Consider the following 23,246-nt stretch of genomic DNA (forward strand, 5'->3'; position numbering starts at 1 on the left):
ACAGATTTCAAGGTAAATTATTTTGATATATTTACATTTACATGCATTTAAGAATAAGTACAATACAAGCACAATACAAGACTAAAGCAGAACTGGTGTCAATGAGTATGAATGGAGACATACTGACAGAAAAAAAAAGAACAAGCAAGAAGTCATTGGACAGTAATTATGGCACATTACAGATTATTTCTGAAACAGGAAGAGAGATGGAATACAAAATGGCAGCAACATACACAAGATGCATATGGAACAGCTGAACCATATTCTTTCCTGGCCCCAAAAGCAGACAAAATACACAAAAGTAGGATGTGCAAGTCCAAAGTAATGTCAAAAACACACACAAAAAAAAACAAATAAACACACTGCAAAACTGAATAAAATCCAAAATAGGCAAGCAACACAAAAAGCTGAATTTTATAGGAATAGAATTACAGTTTTGTATCTCAATGTGGTATTAAATTCATTTTTGTTATGTTGGATTCTTTTCGTCCCCATTTTTCTCACCAATTTTGTCACCTCTCAATTCCCACCCACCAGCCAGCTCTCCCCTATCACACAACAGCTACCAACTGGGGAGAGCGAAGGCTAACGGGCTTCCTCCGAGACACGTGAAGCCAACCAACTGAAGTTTTTATTGAATTGCTCATCACAGTACATCGTAACACACTCGGAGGAAACCGCTATCTGCCCTCTTCCGCATACATGAGCTCACAGACATCCACGATTGGCCAGTGTCACTGTGATTGACAGGGGGGAGAGAGCATGCCATCCCTTCCACCCAGAGAGCATGGCCAATTCTGGCTCCCGGCCACGGACAGCTGTGGCATCACTAGGATTCAACCTCATGATCTCTCAAAGATAGAGTGAATGCTTTTTTGTTGTGGAAATCAAACTGATCAGCATGAATATACACTACAGCCTGGCTATCTCACAGCTTTTACTCACTATTTATTGCACTTAATAAGCTCAATATGGAAACCTTTTAACCAAAGATACGTACAATATCAGATTAGCAATTTTTTATGTTTAAAAATATGTAAGAAAATACTAAATAGATATTAGGAAACCTTTAAAAAAAACAGCAGATGAGTACATTATCACATGAATTTTTTGTACATTTATGATTAACATTTATGGTTAAGGCATTATAAGGATAGATATGGCTGTTATAGCAGCTCTGTCAGAGAAAGTAATAGGCACAGAGATATTTAGACTGGGTTCCATGATAAAATATCGATATCATGATTCTGTCATAAAACACTTCTGAGATATCACATTGCAAAATCTTTAACTTCTTTTCCTTTTTAAAGTAACAGTTACAAACTGAGCAGCTGATTTGATGTCAAATCAAGTCTTAAATTCTTACAGATTTCAGGATTTTTTATAAATATATTTATATAATATTTATGTATTATTGTATTGGTTTTCTTTTATTTATTTTTGTACTTCTTATTTGTGTAGACATTAAATAAAAGTGTCATTGAATGAATTATTTCATGGTTTAAAAGGTTTAATTTTAAATGCAATACTACTCTTTTCCCGGCAGTTTCATACATAACGAAATGTCTTCATGTATCGTGATACGATATTTTTGCCATATCGCCCAGTCCTAACAGAAATATTGTTATCAGTGATGCTGTGGTCAGACTACCACTGACTTAAAGTGATAAAAATATCACTGCCGTACAGCAAGAGAATGTGTGTGTGTGTGTGTGTGTTAGATTCTTTTAGGTGCAATTTATCTGTATTTACCTGCATTACATTTGAAGTGTATAACTGTGTGTTTGTATCAGAGTGTGTGTGTGTGTGTGTGTGTGTGTGTGTGTGTGTGTGTGTGTGTGTATGACGTATACACAGCTCAGCGCTTCAGGAATGACTGCAGCATGTCAATCGGCAGGGGGAAGATGATGGTGGAGTTTTTCTCGGCGGCGATGGTGTTGAGGGTCTGCAAGTAGCGCAGCTGCAGCGCAGACGGAGACTCGGCGATCACCAGAGAGGCTTCCTTCAGTGCTCGAGACGCGTTCATCTCTCCTTCAGCGGCGATCACCTGAGTGAAAGAGAGCGAGCGCGCGCGTGAGAGAGAGAGAGAGAGAGAGAGAGAGAGAGAGAGAGAGAGACAGAGAGATATATAACACCAAATTCAAGCAGCTCTGCTCTCTGATGGAATGCATCTTCAAGCATACAGTAATTCCTACTAATGGTTCAGAGTAGTAATATAAACCTGTGATTTGTCTTCTGGCTGGAACTATTGAGTGTATATATTGGCACCCACTATTCAACTTCACTTAGGAATTTTGCCAATTAAACACTGTGATTGATTGCTGTGGACTTATTTTCACTCCTGAACAAAATACACACTGGTTAACAGGACACTTTAATGTAAATATGCATGTACATACATACACATACACAGCTACATATCTATCCATTGTTATATTGTCTGTATTGTGTATTTATCGTTCTTGATATGTCTTTGGAGTAACTGCATCTCATTTCACTGCTCTTTGTACCTACTATGAATGCATATGTAACAAATAAACCCTGAATCTTGAATCTAATGCAGGTGTTTATTATATGGTTTATTTAGTTTATCCTTTTTCCGGTTAAGAGTAGGTTGTGTGTGTTTTAGCTGCTACATCTCACACATTTTTTTCTTCTTTCTTTTTCATTTTTTCCTGTGTTTGAATGTTTGAGGTTTGTTTGCTGTTTTATTGTTTTAATGATTTTTTTTTGTCAGTAGTAGCGGAAGTCCAGACCCAAGCTAGAGCGGCGGATTTCCCCAGGCCTTGACCGGTCACCGTGGACCGAGTATAGCGCCTGATTGCTTCCGGTTTGCTTCACTGTTTTGTGTTTCTGTTTGGTCTTTGTAATTGTAAAGCAACCTTGGGTGTCAGAAAGGTGCTATATAAATTAAACATAATAATAATAATAATAATAATAATAATAATAATAATAATATAAAACTAAATATAATTCATTTTCAACAACAGCAGCTCTGTCAGTAGTTCTCATGTTTATATTAACATGCTTTTTCTAATATATTATCATTTCTATAGTAACAACTCCCCCATATGGTATATGCTCCACAGAAACAAAGACTAATAATAAATGGATTTAAAAAAACGGGAAAGTCTTCAGGACAGAGATGTTTCCAGTTCCAGTTTCGCAATAACATGACAGGCTGTGTTTTTTGTCTCATTATCTTTGAGAGATGGAAAGAAACCTGATGAAGGAACGATGTTTATAGCTGCTATAACATAAGTGATAACAGGAACTTGTCGCCTGAACGATCCGCAACATTAAATGCTAATATAAACTGCAAGTTGCTGTGGTATAAGCGGAGGCTTGGTGTACGTGTTTTATCCTCTACTTATTACCATTCCCAGTTTTACTGTACTCCCCTTTGCCGACCCCCGAGTCAGTTTCTCATGGTTTATTTATGGCTTCTTGTGTGCTCCCATAGTAAACATATTTTTCCATGGTTATGGGAAAGGGTCATTCTCTGAGCAGCAGGCTGACAAAAGGAGTAATGATAAAGCCAAGAACATTCCAAATATAACAATAAAATGAGTGTTGAGGGTGGGTCAGTCCACATCCTGTATTCTTTGCTTTCCTGTGTTAAAGCCTTGAAGGAAAGCAAAGAGGTTTGTAATAAAAACAGCAGCACACTGCTCATGTTTTGGGATTATTTTAGAGATATATGGCTGCTGATATAACTTAGTTTGGTATTTGACAGAAAAAAATGGATAACGTTTTGTTAGTTTAAGGATTTGTGTATGAATGTGCATGTATGTGTCTATTTATGTGTGTGTGTGTGTCTCACTTTAGCTCTGGCCTCCCTTGTAGCCTCGGCCTCAGCCGCCATGGCTCTCTGGAGCTGTAGCGGCAGTTTAACGTCTTTAATCTCCACCCGCTCCACCTTAATGCCCCAGTCATCAGTCGCATCATCCAGAGTGGACTGGAGGAGAGAACAGAGAGGCGTTTTTATTTCATTCATTATACTTAGGCAAGAACAATCACCATCAGGACATTTCTAAAAAATAATATATTATAGAAAATAGTGACAAGCTGGCAAAGCAGTTTCTTTAGTGAGATTTAACCAGGAATAGTGGCTGAGGCAAAAAAAAAAAAAAAATGCACTCCAAAACGGAATAAAATCCAAAATAGCTGAGTAAAAAACTAAATATAAAAGGATCTAGAGTTACAAAAATGCTAAATATTTTCAGTCAGATCACCGTGTCTGTGCATTTCTGTATTTTTTTACCTCAACGTCCTATCAAATTCAGCTTTTTGCAATGCTTTGCTAGTCTGTATTTTATTCAATTTTATCAAAAGATCCTACAACTCCACATATTCCTACATTTACACAAAACTATGATGGAAGCCGGCGTAAAGCAGATTATCAAGATAAAGTTCTCAGAGTTTAATTCTCAAGCGATATGTAGCAAGTCGTAACAGGTAGATTTGCAGAGGATCTTTGAACCCTTTACATAAATAGTGATCTAGTCAGTCATGAGCTTTTAGTACCAGTGATAAAAACACAAAGCGAGAATTTACCATTTATTATGATATAGTTCACATACAGTTTTAATTTCATTGCAGGTCTAGACTGCACAGTATAGCATGTTATATATACTGAATAATAGCATCATCTATTTCCATCTGGGACTTCAATTGGACTTAAAACCTGCTGATTTGAGACTTGGCCTTTAGGGTAAGTAACTCAGCTACAACACTGGTGTGTGTAAATATCTCACCTGCATACTGTGGGCGATCTCTTCGCGATCAGACAGGATCTCGGCCAGGTTCTTGGTGCCCAGAACGTTCCTGAGAGTGGTTTGAGCCAGGAGGCGAGTGGCAGCGTCTGCATTGGTGATGTTGGCCACAGCCAGGGTGGCATTCTGCACGCGGTAATACACCACGCCATCCACACTCACGGTCACAGAGTCTTTAGTGAGCACCTGAGAACACACAGACACACACACGCACACACGCGTGCACACACACACACACACACACACACACACACTGCATGAGTCATAACGACAAATGGAGGCCCGCCAGCCAGGGTGAATTTTCTCCTGCCTTAATTCATCCTCCAACAGGTTTATCCAGTTACATTAAATTTATATAGAAACATTAAAAAATTTGGTAAAGTATTGAATATCACTGTGCTGTCATGGGAAAATAATTAATGATAGGGTGGTGTTTGCCGACAATTACAATTTCTTATTTATTAATAAACGACGCTGTAATTATATTCTGCAACTAATTTATAGTTATTATAAATTTAATGCTGTGAAACGAGTTAGCTCCTGTTACGTGCATGAGTGCCAATTTGTATGGTGTGTATACACATACACATACATATACATATACATATACATATATATCTCACCTCCTGAGGGGGGATGTCGAAAGAAATGGTGCGCATGTCCACGTTAATGAAGCTGTCTGTACAAGGCAGTATAAAGAAAAGACCTGCAGGATAATGACACCACACAAGAAGACGTACAAAGACAGAAAACAAACAACAAAGACATTCCTGTTAGACATCTTAATACTTAACAACAGAATCTGCGACAACAAACCCAACAGTATACAGCAGTATGTGTAATTTGCCTACAATATGTTTGGGCTAGAGGGGTTCCTGTTTGTTTTACTATATAAACCCACTTTGACCACAGTAAACACTTCTTGGTAGCGACCTGGGCTTGTTACGGTAAATAACTTCATCAGAAGTTGATGACTGAAACTGAAAGTAAAATTACACTAAAACACTGGGTGTAAGTGGATCAGACTCACATTGTAATACTATTTTTGTGCTTAGTCCTGTCTAAAGCCCTATCAGACTAAATGTTACTCTCAGTCAAGCTTTTAGCAAAAGGCTCTCAAGTAACCACCATCTCCCAGGTTAAAACCACAAAATGTGTTACATGTGTGTTTAGAATGCTGGTGGTTAGTAAAACAGAATTCAGCACAGGCTGTGCTTCTCTTTCTGGACTTGCTGTTGTAGGAAAATAATCAACGACAGGATGGTGTTATGCAGCTCAACGTAAATCCCAGTTACTGTTACCACTCGGAAGTAAATCATTTTCCAAAACAAAGATCCTGAAAGGTTTTATTCCTCTTATACGACACCAATTTGCCAGCATGGAAACGTCCACTGTGTGGAACGTCCATTAAAAACAAGTTCCAGTTATCACTGTACATTATGGACATTATTCAATCTGTTGTTCCCTGTGTTAGGTCTGAGCTGGGGAAAAAAGGTTTTAAATTTAATGCTTCAACAATGTGGAACAACTTCGAGGAACACGTAAACCTTTCTGTGCTCCCTTCACTTGCTGAATTTATGGCACTTGGATCTAATTCTGAGCATAGCCATATGGGAAGTTGTAATTTTGTGTTCCTGTTCGATTTATTTATTTATTTTCACTAATTCTGGGGGAAGTTTTTCTTAATGTGTTAACTGTTGTTGTGTCTTTAATTGTCTTTGTGTTATTTGCTGCCTTCTTGGCCAGGTCACTCTTGTAAAAGAGTTTTTTTATCCTGGTTAAATAAAGGTTACATACATACATACAATACAGCAGCTATAAATAATCGCTCCCTCACCAGCCTCTCTTTTGATCCTCTCTTTAATAAAGTTAATAAAGCAAAAAAAAAAAAAAAAAACTTGTCATGTTACCAAGAAACTGTAATGCAAAGCCCTCCGTTCTGAAGACCTTCCTGAGTCAGAAAACTTGAAGCTTTACTCTGGACTGTTACAAGCTTTGAGACTCCTTCCAAAATGCTAAATGAACATCTCCTTACAGAAAACTTCATCATAAACAATTACACAACTTTTTTAAATTCAATTTATGTGGAACATCCACCGAACAAATCTCAGTGCAAGTGGTAAAATCTGCTGTTCTAAAAATGGTGTTAAAGGGGGAATTCACCTTTTTTTCCACAGTTGACCTTTTCTAAGCATTAATAATTTCTAGGCACCTTAGGCAGCTTGTCTATCAATTGCTTAAACAACTTGTTAAAACTAATTGAAATAAATGACTTAGAGTCTTAAATTCATTATTTTGATTCAAATTCATTAAATGGATCATAATTTACTTTGCAAAACATTATTGGTGGAGAAAAAAAAAAGTTAAAACTACATGACACAAAAACTCCCCAAGAAATCCCCAAATAAATATTTCAAACTGCTCAAATGTGAAATAAGGTGAACGTCCCCTTTAAATCGGGATAGTTTGAACCTCAACCACGTATAACATGAAACTTTATACAGAAATATAAAAAGGCAAGTAATTCAATGATGCTAGCAGTTGTTTGTCTGTTTTTAATTGTATCTACTGATTCTCTCGCAACTATAAATCCACAACCAAATGTGAGTCAGTGTGCCGTTTCTGCACGTTGCTAAAATCTCAGTTTCAGCAGACCCGTGCGAACTTGTTAAGTTGTCCAACTTTAATAAATTCCCATTGAATCAATCAAAGCTAGCAAATGGCAAGCAATGTGTGCTCACATTCAGCAGTATATACCAGACTTATACTGGACAATGATCCCAAGTGACATAAAAACATGATTAGTGCTAGAAATTTGGGAAAATTGTATAATTTTGGATAAACTGGATTATTTTCTTTTGGAACCTACTGATGGGTCCATAATTTATTTTAACATTTATAACATTTATTTTCAACCAAAACGTACCAATAAATTGTAAAACTGCGACAACACTTGCAACAACTTGCACAAATCTTTTATTCCTTCATTAAAGGCGATCCTTGCTGATAAAATAAAGCGTGGAAAGACAGAGTAGTGATAAAAGCAAAGCTTGGAAGAATGTGATGTTGAAGGCAAACATGTAACTGAAAGCCAGGGCTGCTCAAAAGGCAACTGGGAAGTGAGCCAGAGAGCGGCTGGGTTTTGTTACTCTGCTGTTATAGCGCTTTGCAACACGCTCACGGCTCTAGTGGAAAATTCCTTGCTTTCGGCTCACGCATGTAATAATGAGCATCAAATACAAGATCTTCGTCTGCTTTCGGGCCATCTGCAGGTCAGTGCCAGCGAGGCTGACTAGTTCTAATGTTAGTTACTTCTCTCACTGCTCTAAGCCTGATGGGAAATACTTTACATCCCACAAGGTCAAATTCCAAAATGCTGACCAGCAGAAAGCCAAATAAAGTGAGAGATAAGTTACAGCAAGTTTAGAGTTTAGAAATGCCCCACTAACCAGAGACTGCTCCTTCACAGTGTTTTAAACAGCTGCTGCCAATTCACACAACAAATAAGGAGGAAAACACAACAAGGTGTGTGTTATAGGGTGGTGGTGCAGCCTGAGTTACTGTTACCACCACAAAATTAATGATTTTGCTATAACAGATGTGTTTTTAATTCTCTTACACCACATCATTTTTACCCGTTTATAGTTTCATTTAATGCTGTACATTTAATGTTACGTTTAATTTAATATCTGCAAGATAAGCTAGCTTCTTAGATATAAACAGTCATTCCCTCACTAGTCTTCTATTTTAGCTGTCTTGAAATTAATAAGTCAAAAAAAATGCAGCAGTTCAAGTCAGAGAAACAGGAAAGTGCGAAGTCCTCATGGCGTAAAACTTACTGGGACTTTTTTCAGGCTTTCAGGGGAAAGTGAAAGAACTGTTGTACTAGGTGGACATCAAGGACAGCTTACAAATAGAGTCAGCAGTGTCAGTGGCTTCTGTTGAGTTGTGCAGTCAAAAGGACTCATGATATTATGATCATATTACGATAAAGTCCTCAAAATAGACTCTACAAGCAAGAAAGTCATAATACTGAAGTGATACGTTGAAATCCTGTTACAAAATATATATCTTTATAAACTACAAAAAATACAGCAAGGTTTTTTTAACTCTACTTCCAGAAAATGAAGAACAAAAAATGTGCATCAGGTGTGTTTTGCTTTTTTTCATGTTTTTAATCAATTTATGAAGCCACTGTAAACTTTATTGTTACATATTATATCGTAATTGTACAATGCTATCATATTTTTTTGCAGGCAATTAGCTTGTTTTATTGTAAATAAAAAAGCCTGACAAAGACATGTTTGAAGACTCGATTTCAATAAATTTACCGTCAACTACAGACATTGCATCCATTGATTCCACCATGTTATCTTACTGACACGCCCCCAACACGGAGCTCAATAAAAATCCTGAGTTTCCCACTCGTAATTACGACTTTGTGGTGGCGTTCACATGCGTTCAACTCGTAAATACGATCTTTCTGACATGACTTTAATGCAGTACTAGCTAAATACATTTTAAAGCAGCTTGCTTATTTATGTTTAAATCATAAAACAAATTAGAGATGAATCAAACGTGTTTCGTTTTTAATGGTCTGATTAAAATTCAAGCCATGAATCTGGAAATAGGCTGCCAGTTATACAACCTGTAAGTTGTTATGCCAACAATTTATTAGAAAATGCTTACAAACAAATGTTTCCCATAAAATGTTGTGATTTTAGATTGCATTCCTAAGATGGAGCCTTTTATTAGAGTATGCAGTATATTTCAAGCGTACTCTCTTGGACACCAGAATTACCATATCGAACTGACCCGATCAAGGCACTTCATGGAGGCCTGTGTGGTCTCATCCTACATCACATCGCCATGGCAACAAAGCCAAAGATCATAAAAATGGCCATGAATTACACTGCCTAATGCATTAAGTGAATTAGACGCTCCAGAAGGGCAAGCTGGACCAGGACTAATGTAATGTAACAATCCTGAGTAGGCAGCTGCAATTATATGATTACTGAGTAGCTACATAACAAGGTTTCCAATTTTTTTTTGCCTTTTCACAGTATGACAGATTTGTTTATGTTTATTACCTTTTGTCGTCACTGGTGCATGCATGAAATAACATTTTCATTCTAATATTTGAATCCTAACTCTCCTATATAAAAAAAAAAAAAATTTCTGGATTGCTCTCGGTTTATTCCAGCCATCCTGTGTGCAGTTCTGAGCTTACACAAGCATGACTGTAGACTTCTTTTGTTCTCTATACCAGATTTGATCTTAGCTGGCATTTCAAAACTGCCTCTGCGAAGGACGGATGCTGAATGTAGGCCAACAGGAATGGAAAAACAGTCACACTTTGTTTATTCTCTGTACCAGGTCTCACTGTGTACCACGCAGCCATTGTGGCAGACCACTGTGGTAAGAAATAAACTTTCTGCAAGTAAGAAATAAAATACGACAGTGTGAGCTGTCATAGGAAAATAGTCAATGATGCGGTGGTGTGATGCGGCTGGAGATGAAGGGGAGTTACAGTTACCACCATGAAGTTGACTATTTTCCTATGAGCACACATCCCAAAGTGCTTTAATCCTTTTACACTACAGCAATTTCCCATTGATTATAATTTTGTGTTTATTAAAGAATGACATGTGGCACTATTTATTATTTATAGTCGTTTGTAGTTAATGCTGTGGAATGTGTGTGAAAAGTTCCTGTTATCAATTACATTAGAACGCACTATAAATATAACTGCCGTTCCCTCACCAGCCTTTCTTTTTCTTCTCTCTTGTAGGTAAAAAGACAAAAAATGCAGTCACCTTTGATTAATGTTAAATAAACACCTCTCTATTGAAAGCTTGACCATACTGACCATGTCGATTATCACCATATTAGATAATTCTTTGTTCTTCTTTGTTAAATAAAAACATCTATTTATTATAAGATGATTTAATTAAATGAGCAAATCCGGCAGGGCTGAGTGAACTGAATCAACAGCACCTGACCAGCCAATCTGGGAATTCAATAGCACTGTTGTATAAGCGCAAATAAACAAGTATCATATAGCCCAACACTGTGCTCTCACTGACAGACACCTTGGTGTGACAGCTGCCTACAGTCGTTTATTACAAAACTGACTATGAAATTCTTCTCCCAACATTTCATTGTATTAGACACACAGCAGATTGCCTCCGCGAAATCTGTTTTGTCCTTGCAACTATAATATGAGGTCTAACACTTTTTGAAGGTAATTTGCAAGAACTAAACTGCATATGATGGATGATCATGAACGTTGCGTGGTTTTCTCCACATCTCTGCCCTGCACTTCCTGTTCACATGAGACTTCTTTTAAAACTGACTTAAAGGCCCTTTTATGCAGGAAAGCTTTTTTTTAATGGAATGACATTATAATATTTCTAACTAAATAAGCTGATAAAAATATTATTATTACTTATGTAACACAATATATTACTTATACTAATATTATTATACTAGAGTGCTGAATTCTCAAATCTGTTGATTAAAAGTGTTGATTAATTTTCTATAACAGCAGCTCTGATAGCAGTTCCGGCTACAAGGATAATAATACCCATTCTAAAAGTTTACTGTTTCTATAGCAACAAATTACAAAGGGACTTTTATGGTAAACGTGCCATATAAACCAATTAAAAATGTGTGCATTTAGCATTTACGGAAGGAGTCTCCAGTGTTAGCACTTCAGGATGGAGGACTTCATGGTTTCTATTTTGTGCCTTATAACAAGATAACAGGATCTTGTTTCACAGATGTTAAATGTAACTATAAATAGATAAAACGTATGACATGTTCTTTAACAAATAAAAAGAAATGGTAGCATGGGCAAATAGCTGTGGTATAAGATGAATAAAAGACATCAGGATGTAATGTTATAAGAAAATATTTAACTTTAAGGTGGTAACGAACCATGGTTGATTATTTTCCTTTAACCGCATGCCCCATTGTTTTATTCCTCACATGCTAGACAGAAGTATAAAGTATATACCTGTGCATTCTTAGATTCTACACATTCGCAGTGAAATGTTTTCAGAAAATGTTTTTCTGTACTATCAACTATATTTTCTACTTTGATTATGAAGGACATGCATCACAGAGGACTAACAGTCTTACCAGGTCCTTTGGCTCCTCCTCGCAAAATACGGCCCAGGCGAAAGATTATAGCCCGTTCATACTCCTTCACTATCTATAGGGATAAACAGAAAGACTTCGGGTTATAACCAGAGCATAACCTGCTCTTTCTACTTCACTAACTTTAGAGATAAACAGAAAGAGAAGGATAAACAAAAGGATTATGCTATATATAATCTCGTTAGCTATGTATGTTTTGTCAATAATTATGAAGTACCAACTTTCCCAGAAAAAAGCAATTTCACTGGCACGGTAAACAACCAGACCAGACCTAATCCTGGCGATTATAAGGTTTACTCACCCCTAAGTACTTCATGCAAAACTCTTTAATGACTTTTAAAAACGGTATTTTCGTGAACGTTTCATTCCAGTGAAAAGCTGTTGACATTCAAAATTTTGTTTTTACCGGCACACGAAAATGCAGACAGCCAATGAGAATGCAACCTTCAAAATTCTGAAGCTTGTTGCCAGAAAAGTGTACAGAGAATATCAGACGCTCTGTATCCCTTGGGTGGGAGAGTATTATCCATTAAACATACCACAACAGTGCTTAAGGGAAAGAAAGAGCAGCATTCATGAGAGTGAGCACTGCTGATGTCATTTCTCATTACATTAAAGGATGTCAGGTAATCCTGTGCCACTTCCAGTTGACCGATGAACATAACCACATCATCAGCCAAGGAAAATACAACAATCGTGTAACCATTTAAGATCAGCTGTGCTATCAGTTGTACTATCTACGCCTTTTCTCGCCAGAATTAGCAAATAACTGTAAGCCACTTACTGTAAACCACATGACCCAAATGACATCACTCTGATCTACGGCTAGCTGCTTCCCAGCATTGTTAACAACATCTTAACCAAACCGTTTCTGCAGTTAGCATTCAAGCACATTTGGCACTGCCACTTACCTTAATGCACATCCATATGGAGACGGGCAGAGTGATGATGGTCAGGAGGATCGAGAACAGCACCAGGCACCAGCCACAGAAGCCAATGTCACTGTCTGAGCTCGAAAGAACTATCAGAAGAAAAAAAAAGCGTTTATAGACTGCAAAAATTCCATCTTCCTAAACCACTCATAACCACACAGCTCAAGAACTACATATGACACTCAAATTTACCAGGCCTTTCACCATGTTTGCACCAGAAGTTAATGAATTAGCTTGTATATATTTTAATATTTATTGTCACAAAGCAGCTTTATAGAAATATAAGTGCAGAGGAGTAAAAACAAACAGTACTAAGTGTGTTGAAAGGATGTTCAGGATGAGCAGATTGTGAATTAGAGTTCTGAGAGGAGCACAGGACAGTTTTTCCGTTTACAGCAGCAGCTCTTAAGTAACAGTCTACAGTATCCAGGCTGTATTTTGGGGTATAACAGTATTTTCAAAAATCTTTTGAAAAGAATCTGTCAATCATGGGACTCTCGAGCGGCGCAACAGAAATGTGTTCACTAGGGCTGTGTCATATTGTATTGTCTATGATATACCGGTACAATTCCTCCCCATGATACAAATTCATAATCCCGCGATATTGACGATATAGTTGATGATGTGTTTACACGCCACAATGTGAGCATATCACACGCAGAACGAGAACATGCATGGTGGAAGGTGGAGTTCCAAGCTTAGACGAGGAAGAGGAATTAATCCCCGAAAAAGGAGCTTCCTCTATAATGTGGAAGTGGTTCAGATACAGAAGATCACAGGTGTACGGACTGTATGCTGATGTGACTTGTGGCCAAAAAGATGGTGTTGAATGTATTTTCACTTCAGCATTTATATCCTTACTGCAAAAAAATACCAAAAAATATTGTGATATAGTTTTAAGTCTATATCGCCCATCCCTAGTGTTCACCCTATTGTCTGGAGATCTCGAGTTCGAATAGCCATCCCTGATCAAAAGAGCAAAACTGGCTGTGGATGGGACGGATGGCGTACTCTCTCTCCACTGTCAATCACAGCAACACTAGCCGTCTGTGTCTGTGAGCTCATGTATGCGGAAGAGGGTGGATAGCAACGTTCCTGTGAGTGTGTTATGCCACCCTGTGATGCAACATGAGCAGCGGTAAATAAATAAATCACATTTCCCATTTTTCTATGTTGGATCCACACTGTTTACAAGAGTGAAAGGCTCTTGTAAAGAGAGTCCCGCAATAAATCAAATTCTGATCACTCCTCTATAAAGGAAAGATTAGTTATATCCCATATACCATTATAGATTATTATTATATTATATAGTATAGATAATATACTATATTATATATAGTATTACCTCAACCTCCATTTCAAAACCTGTGTATCCATACTATCAACAACACTGTGCAATGTAAGGATTAGTGGCATGCCACTAACAAAAAGAAAAAAATAATAAAATCAATAAATCAAGCCAATCCAGATGCGGCCTTGAGACCACCGGACTTTCTAATCCTCTAAAGTTTAATGCGAAAAACATGCTACATAATTACTAAGCATACAGTTAAAAGCATTTTTTTTTTCCTTCAAAGCACTCTTTACCTTCAAAGTCAGCAACTGTGTAACGGCACTGATCTAAAAACAGCAAGCAGTGCGGCGTTTACTACACTGTATACTAACACAATTATCACTAATCATCCAGCAGAAGCTAAAACTATATAACAAATGTATAATAAACACTTAAATAACACATAATAAAGTGTTACTCTACATTTGAATGGAAAAGGTTGTGCATAAAATACTGGTGTATATATATATATATATATATATATATATATATATATATATATATATATATATATATATAAAATACTGTATTTGTGATGTGTAAAATATCTGGATCATCACCATTTTTCCATTCCACACTCTTAAATTAAGATCATTGTGTCTCTAACACCTTTATTTAGTTATTTGTAGATATTTCTATACTTAAACAGTGGTTTCATACTGCTATATATTTTATGTTAAGAACTAAATTTGGGGAGTGCTGTAATAGTAAAATAATCAACATATAACATTGGTATCCATTTATAGTTACATTTAATGGTGTGGAACATCAGAGAAACAAAGTTAGTTCCCATTATCATTATTACACTATAGCAGCTATAAACAGCCATTCCCTCACTTTCTCTAAAAGTTATTAAGAGAGAAAAAAAAAATGGAGCTTGTCATGTTTCCACCGTGAAGACTTTCCTGTGTTCGAAAATTTAAAGGAACAGCTTTACCTCTGTGCAAAGCACTGACACTGGAGACTCCTTCTAAAAATTTTAAACATCTCCTTATAGAAAATCAACTACAAGTCCCTGTTACTATAGAAACAAGCACATTAATATAAGCCTGTGATTTGCCTAGCAACCGGTACTACTGTCTGAGCTGCTGTTAGAAATTTAATGACCACCTTAATGACCAATCAGAATTAAGAATTCAACAGCAGTGTCATTTTTCAGTCATGTATTTTAGAATAAAGATATTCCCAAATAGTAAAGCCGCTGATGACAAAGTGGTCCAGGAATACAGTCTAGACTTGGAAGTGCACTTAGAAACTCTTACAGAGGGGAAAACATTGCAGCACTAATCTCATTTTAATAAATTAATCATATGCAATGGGTCCATGTTTTGCACTTGTCAGTGTCAAGGAGGAAGGCGATACACACCACCCTGCGGTACTCAGCATGACCCAAAAAACAGGAAGAGAGAAAGAAAACCGTTTCTGAAATACCACTAGTAACACTACACTGTAGACAGGATATTGTAAATTTGCAAACATTTATTGATCAGATTAGTGAAGTAGTAACAAAAATGGTCTACCAGTTTGACTAGCTCGGCTTGGTATGGATTTTTCAACATGGATTGTTCTTTAGGACAACCTTTTATAGGTACGACAAAGCTGATGTTGCAGAATATCTGATTTGTTCCTTGTACTGGCTTCACTGTGGCTGGAAAATTCCCAATACTGAAGTGCTTTGGTTAAAATATCTACAACAGTAAGACAGTGATTTCAATAAACATTAACTAGGTGTGATTCATTAAGTCTGCATGTCTTGCAAAGAAGCAATATACTTCTCCAATACTGCTGTGATCTCGGCCCAGACTTGGGGTGGCAGGAGATAGGTTTTAAGGGTGGCAGTGGCCCCTGTGTCACCATGATGCGACACCCCGGATTATAGAAAAGTTCCTAACCCTGGTCTTGGAGTACCCCTGTCCTGCACAGCTGAGTGTTTTCCCTGCTCTGACACACCCACTTTCTCTCAGAGAGGATCTTTAATTAACTGATTAGTTGAATTGTGTGTCTAGAAGCAAGGAAAGCACTAAAATGTGCAGGAATGTGCACTAAATCTATAAATTTTAGTTGACTTCAGATTTAATGAGTTTATTGTTTGCTTTTGTTGTTTGCTATTGTAATGTTGTAAGCATTTTGGAACAGATAAGCATTTTTTTTAAAAAAAATAAAAATAAAATCTTTACAGAAATGCAGAACTGGACAGCATTAGATTACGTAACAGTTGCGTTTAACTTAAAAACGAATGGAGCTCCGCCCCTCGCAACCACTATTAATTAAAAACACTGATTATTCTCCAACGCAGTGCAATGTTACCTGTCTGTCGCTCCCTCTTTCTCTCTTCTCTCACTGAAAACGATTCTTTACTGTCCTCCATGACGGAAAAGACCGTTAAATCCCCCAAGACAACGATATAAAACCCAAACAACAGACCCCCCTTCTCTCAGGATCCCGGATTACAACAGGACGCAAAGCGTGAGCTGCAGGGGTGGTCGCGAATAGGGATAAACCCCGCCCCTTGTCCTGATTGGCTAGTGGCCGCCTTATTCCACGCCCCCAACGCATTTCTACGTAACGACTCAGGGCGTCCGCCATGTTTCAAAGGTCAAGAAGTTTTGCCTGTAAATAAACTAATGTAAGTTGGTTTTAAATGAGAAAATGGCTGAAATTCTGCTTGTTTATAAGCTTTTCCAGCACTGTGCTAATCATAATAAACCATATCGGTATCACACATTTTAATAACAACGAACTGGTTATTGAATAATATTGGCTAAAAGTGGAATCAAAAGTTTGTATCCCCTTTGGGTTTTGGGTGAAAAAATAAGATATCCACAAAGCAGAATTGGATATTGAAGGTGTGTTACAACATAACCTAAATTTTAGAGCAAAAATCAGCAGGTGTCTTTGTTAAAAAGGTATTTAATTAATCTTTAACTATTTTACCGTAGTCAGGGTCACAGTGGATTTGGGAAAACTGGGCGAAAGGTGAGAGAATTCACCCTGGATGGGATGACGGTCCATTGCAGGACACCATGAACACACCTTGTCTACGTTTACATGCACATCAATATTCCAACATTAATTGGAATTTGGCAATATTTTAATTAGTATTGTCATTGTCATTAGTCATGTAGATGCTGCAATTCGATTGCCCGATTCAAATTAAGACAATATTCTGATTTCCCAAATTCTGATATGTTGCATGTAAACACCTTATTCAGAAAATCCACTGAAAGGAGATATATGCACATGCTCAGTCCGCAAGGAATTGTGGGTGCTAACAGACGCTTAGCTGTAAGCTAGGTATTTAGGAAATGCAACTCAGGCGTACTTACAACAACCATGTATACAGGAGTATTCCGATGACTGTACGCATATAAACATCATATTCGAATTATGGCTGCAACCTGAATATAGACCTTAAAGTGAATTTGATGTGCATGTAAACATAGCCATTGACACCTAGAGGCAATTTGGCATAGCCAATCCACCTACTGCATGGGTGTCCAATCTTATCCAGAAAGGGCCGGTGTGGGTGCAGGTTTTCATTCCAATCAAGCAGGAGCCAAACCTGATTCCACCTGTTTAACCAGATGACCTTGGCTTTCAGAAGACTCAGGTATGGCTTCTGCTAGGTTGGAATTTAAAACCTGCACCCACACCGGCCCTTTCCAGTTAAGACTGGAAACCCCTGACCTACTGGCATGTTTTTGGAAGGTGGGAGGAAACCAGAGAACCCAGAAAAATCCCACATAGAAACAGGGAAAACATGTTATGGGTGGTAAAAACAAGACACTTCCAAGTCTTCTTCTTAACCAAACTCACAGCAGCCACCTAGTGCCAAGGATAAATATTACATTACACTGAAATGAACCTGTTAAACCACAAAGAAGGTGGTGAAAGTAATGGAATTCTTCACTCAAGTGAAAGTGCAATTACTCATTTAAATAAATATTCTGGTAAAATTACAAGCACAGCATCAAATTCTTCACTCAAGTCAAAGTAGAAAACTCTTAAATCTATTGATATAAATGTATGAGCATAAAATGTATACGCATGAAGGTAAAATAAGAAAAAGAAAAAGACCTCTGCCTCAAATAACACAGAGACTTTTGTTGCTGATGGTAAATTAGTGCATCTTTCACCAAAGGTTGCGGGAAAACCTTAGCTAAGACTAACTAACAACAGCTTTCTCAAATATTAGAGAAAGCATGGTAACTCTAACCATACAGGTAGCTGAACGCTAATCACTAGCTGTCACAATACAAACTGCATTGATAAATACAAAGAGCAAGTAGCAGCAGATAGATTACAGTGATGGGTAATAGGTCTCATTCTTGCCGTCACATCTGTAAAAGTTGAGATTTGTTAGGAATTGAAATGCAAAAAACCTCACCATAAGACTTTACAAATATATACAGTTACAGAGAAATGTGGTGACGTGGTAGAAATTAAAGATTTTTCTTTTGTAAAAAAAAGAAAAAAAAGCCCCAAACTATGGAAAACTTTATCCCTATGTTGAATCATCTGTTGTGACAGATAATTATTAATTTTCTATGTACATGCAGGACACTGAGCTGCGATTTCAGCAACACTGTCAAGCAGCAAAGTGAAAGAGCTACAAGTGATATTTAAACTGAAACTTTTCTTAGTTCTGTGCAAATTAGGTATGAGGAAACAAAGCAACTAATCCAATAGATTGGCTCAAATGATTCGTCCATGACCAATGCTGTGGTGTGTGTGGTCTGATGTTTCTTCACTTCCCCACTGACAACTTTAGTTCCTACATGCAGTTAGCTCCGATTTACTGTTTGATGCACAAAACCTTGTATATCCTGCCATATACGACCTCTCATCATGTGTATATGGAGACCATATGAACTAAAATAAAGCTAGGAAGAAAGCACAGATCACTGATGCCTCTGATGAGTGCGTACAGCTTGTAAAAACCAAATTTCACACTGATTAGTGGATTATTTCATTTGTGTTTAACTAGTTAGCTCATTGTAAAGCCCACAAGACACAAACTACAAGTGACTTGTCAGTTGTGAACATAGGGTAAGGTGAAAGCTATAAATATATGAACAAAGATCATTTGATATGAAGTTTAAACTCTTAATTTGGTGTAAAAACATGTCATGTACCTTCTGTTTTTTGATTTCTCTCAACAGTATTTCATATGTATAATCCTGTCCAGTTAAACACTAGGTATAAAGCGGCTATCATACTGTAGACCTTATTTTGAGATGCTCACTTCTAGGAGCAAAACTGGCAAGTGAGAGAAAGATGAGGACACGGACCCGGTGAGCTGCTCTCATCCACATACTCAAAGTGATCAAGCTCAGAAGCTCAACTCTCCTTTGCCTTCCTTTTCTGGGCAGCCGTCCAGAAAGCCCCTTAGCCCATTCCCTTCCATTTCCTGGAGGTGTGATTATCCTGAGAAAGTAAGGGGAAAGTACGCACTGCACGCTGGAGTGGGCTGGGACTCCATGCCGGATAATCCTCTTTTAATTAGGCTAAGGAGAGGGGGATATGGGACCCCCTTGGCTTAGTCACAGCACATTGACAAAGCATCAAGCTGGGACAAGTGCACATCGCTGTCCTGCAGCAGCCAGTTAAGGCCTAACACCACCTTCTCAGGCGTGAAAATATGCTCTTCTTTTACCTAGAAGCCCCCACTGATCTTACTTTTTTCAGAGCTGTAAGCACAAGTCTCTCCCTCGTTTTCCAATTCTATCTTATTCTCGTGACTTCAAGCTTCCTTTTTGTGGTTGCATCTCAGAAATTCAGAAATTGGGAAAACCCTCTGAGGACTCGAAATAACTGATAATTTAGCATCAGTTGATATAGACAAAGAAGCAACACAAAGACCATCAAGGAAGCATTACAGAAGTTGTAGTCCTGCACTACTTGTCATGCTTTTTATTTCTTTCATTTGTCTCTTTTTTTTTTCAACAAGACACAAAAAGCCAAATGAACAATGACATCTCCTAAATGAACAAATCATCAATAACAATGTGTGTCCAAGCTGGTGGAGGAATAACATAACATTCATTCATAACATTTCTTCCAAATTAATGCAAAATGAACAGAATATGACTAATAAACAGGTGGAGTGGCTCCTGCCACCCCGTGCCACCCCATTAAGCCACAACAGAAGTACGGTAGAAAATAAGACAGCATGCAACCTGCTCCTGAGGTTGATGACCCTGAATCTGGCTACTATACAACAAGACTACAGTAAGAGTGTTAGGCCAGAAGAAGGCAGTATTGCTCTTCAAACAGGTTATGTGCTCAGAATTAATAGATGGCATTCAGTGGTGAAGAAGTCTTGTGCCATCCTCAGCGTGGGAAAAGCTGCTGAAGCTTCCTGCCATCTGTTTCCTCTCCTAAAAGCACAGATACAGGAAACATGGTGGCCAGTGTAGACATTTAATTTACACTTCACAGTTTCATTTTATTTAAGCACCTAACCATTTTACCATCTACTGTAGTTCAGCAATCCCAAAAAAACAAAGCTTTTGTTTTTTCATAAATTGAAAATTTAGTAAGGAAACAACAAAAATATGATCTGGTAATTGTTGATAACCTCAAACACAAGTGTTTTTACACAAATGTTTTACATGAACTAAAAATAAGAATATAAATTACATTTTAAATTCAAAATTTATTTATATGTTTTAATTTATTTTTTAAAGTTTTGTATATATTTTTTTAAAGTAAATGTAAATGTTGTGATTCATAACTTTTCTGAATTTTAAAATGTACTTACCTTATAATGTGTATATCTATATACATAAAGACTTCAAAAAAATTGTAAACTCTTGCAGGAATTATTTGATGTTTTCTTTTGATGTCTTTTCTGATAACTAAAAATATTATAAAAATGTATTATATTATGAAATTTAAAAAACATAAAATATCATATTTATTAAAAAATATAATGCATGTATATATTTGTATTATAATGTTTTTATTATTGTACATTATTTTATAATGTATGTGTTTTTAAAATAGAAAGTTATGATTCAGAACTTTACTGAATTGAAAATGTACCTAATACATTTAAACATTGCCACTTCAAAGAATTGTAACAATATTTAAGGAACATTTAACATTTTATTTTTCTATCATTTTATATCTAATTATAGCAAAAATGGTCCAGGTCTGATTTTCCCAAAAGCATGGATGCAGAGAAATCACTGTTAAATGGTAGAGTGATAATTACATTGATCTCTTTTACAGTTAGGATGATCTTAACTTTACAGTGCTTTCAGGAAACCAGGATAGTTTACTACGTCCCAAAGTATTAGTTGCGTTAACCAGATATTTTGTCGTGTGGCGCTGATGGATTTCGGTTTGTCGTGTTGTGCTGAGACAGTGAAAGAACCGAAGGACGCTTTGCATTCTGCCCCATCTCTCTCAGTGAAATGAGTTCTCTGTCAGAGAGGATCGAGGGCCCACACAGCTGCTCTCCCCTGAGCTGCTGTACATAAAACATAAAAAGGCAAGTCTATATGAAAAATGCACAGAGCTGTGGATTATAATGCGCTTGATACCCTCCTGTTGTTGAGAAGACTGAAGGAGAGAGAGAGAGAGAGAGAGAGAGAGATGGACTGAGTGAGTGAGAGAGAGAAAGACAGAGAAAGAGTGAGAGAGACCTGCCCTGGATTGATTTCCTCTTCCACTAGAATGGGTTTGATGGCAGGCCTGGATGAGCGCCTGTGCAAACATTTACTCACGGTGCACCATCTTCCGATCGCATTACAAAGATTGATTGTTCACTCCCAATCTCACCTACTGCTGTTTCATTGGCCAGTGCGAAATCAAACACAGGTTTGAAACAGGGGAAATCGGAAAAAGGGAGGGACTTGGTAAGCGCAGGGGACAGGCAAGCTGGCAATAAAGCGTAAAGGACAGCGAGGACATGCGTCTTCAGAAATCTCACCGCCTGCTTGCTGAGATGGCTTGGGAGCAATAAGAAGGTGATAATTTATATAATGTGTTTGAGGGAAGGTGATACCATAATGTAGCCGTAGAGACCGCGGCAACACACACATCACCGTGAGCCAGATCGAACCGGATGCGGCTCTGGTTTACAAGGTGACCCAGGGCTTTTACCCCAGGCTTTTCCAGCCCACTTCACCAGCCACAACCAATCAGGCTAACGTAACTGATATTATCAGGGAAGCGAGTACTGACACTTCCAAAGACACTTCCAATTTTTCCATCAATATCTGAGTGGCTGAAATTAATGCGAGCTAAACATGATGGAGGTTAGACTGTGAAAGGGCAGCAGGGGCTGAGGAGTGGGGAAGCGAGCGCTGATGAGGGGCGCTGACCTTACACAGGCTGGGTCAGTACACAAGGAGGGACATCCTGGCTAAGATAATACCCCCCCCCCCCCCCACACACACACACACACACACACACACCTCCCCAGCAGTTCATCCAACAAAGGTAAGACACAACAGATCACGACTCGAGACTCCATCAGATTAAGCTCTGTCCTCGTGGAAGCGTCGCATCTCTCCCTCACGTCGTTAGCATTTAGATAGACGAGAGCAGCAAGGCTGGGGTAATAGGCTTTTCCCGTCAGCTGAAGAGAGGAGGATTAAATCAAAAGAACAACAATGATGAGAGAAAGAGCGAAAGAGAGAGATGCAGCATTATGCCTGATTGACTATGAGCTCATTAAGGGAGGCCTTGACTTGAACTGATGTTAGAGGTGATTGGAGATTATCACATTTAGAGGATATCCACCAGCCCTCGCTCTCTCTACTCTAGCTCCTATCACTCCACTCTTCTCTCCATTTCATCCAGGTCAGCTGGTGTCCTGTGGGAGTGGGCTGGGAGATAGCATCACCGCTCGCTGTCTGCTTGATCTCCTAATTCTGCTTCATTTAAACCTCATCAACTCTTCCACTGGACCGGAAGACGAGAAGAATGGAAACAGCTTGCGTCTTTTTTTTAACCTCCAACCTAGTTTTGTTGTCAGATCTGATATTATACCTTCACACACCAACACCAGGCTGTCACGCTTACAAACACGCA

General features: G+C 37.9%; 1 protein-coding gene across 2 annotated transcripts; it reads right to left on the reverse strand.

Annotated features, from left to right (window-relative positions):
• Nucleotides 1-5: 5 nt before the first annotated feature.
• Nucleotides 6-16,668, reverse strand: stom (stomatin). Of its 2 annotated transcripts, XM_034311528.2 has the most exons (8): nt 16,509-16,667; nt 14,456-14,488; nt 12,848-12,957; nt 11,919-11,991; nt 5,399-5,481; nt 4,758-4,961; nt 3,824-3,958; nt 6-2,047 (listed from the first exon to the last, which is right to left on the reverse strand). In XM_034311528.2, exons 1-8 carry the CDS (start codon nt 16,567-16,569, stop codon nt 1,859-1,861), a joined length of 888 nt encoding a protein of 295 aa, XP_034167419.1. In that variant the 5' UTR covers nt 16,570-16,667; the 3' UTR covers nt 6-1,858. The 2 variants fall into 2 exon arrangements, with proteins under 2 accessions (XP_034167419.1, XP_026784908.1); XM_026929107.3 differs by lacking the exon at nt 14,456-14,488 and having other exon boundaries at nt 16,509-16,668.
• Nucleotides 16,669-23,246: the final 6,578 nt, after the last annotated feature.

The sequence above is a fragment of the Pangasianodon hypophthalmus genome, chromosome 15, assembly GCF_027358585.1.
Source record: "Pangasianodon hypophthalmus isolate fPanHyp1 chromosome 15, fPanHyp1.pri, whole genome shotgun sequence".
NCBI classification, from domain to species: domain Eukaryota; kingdom Metazoa; phylum Chordata; class Actinopteri; order Siluriformes; family Pangasiidae; genus Pangasianodon; species Pangasianodon hypophthalmus.

Coding starts and splice junctions, on each gene's coding strand:
- stom (XM_034311528.2), bottom strand. CDS start 16,569: ATGGAGGACAGTAAAGAATCGTTTTCAGTGAGAGAAGAGAGAAAGAGG. Junction 14,489..16,508: donor AAAGAGGGAGCGACAGACAG/GTAACATTGCAC, acceptor TGCTGTTTTTAG/ATCAGTGCCGTTACACAGTT. Junction 2,048..3,823: donor CAAGGGAGGCCAGAGCTAAA/GTGAGACACACA, acceptor TCTTTCACTCAG/GTGATCGCCGCTGAAGGAGA.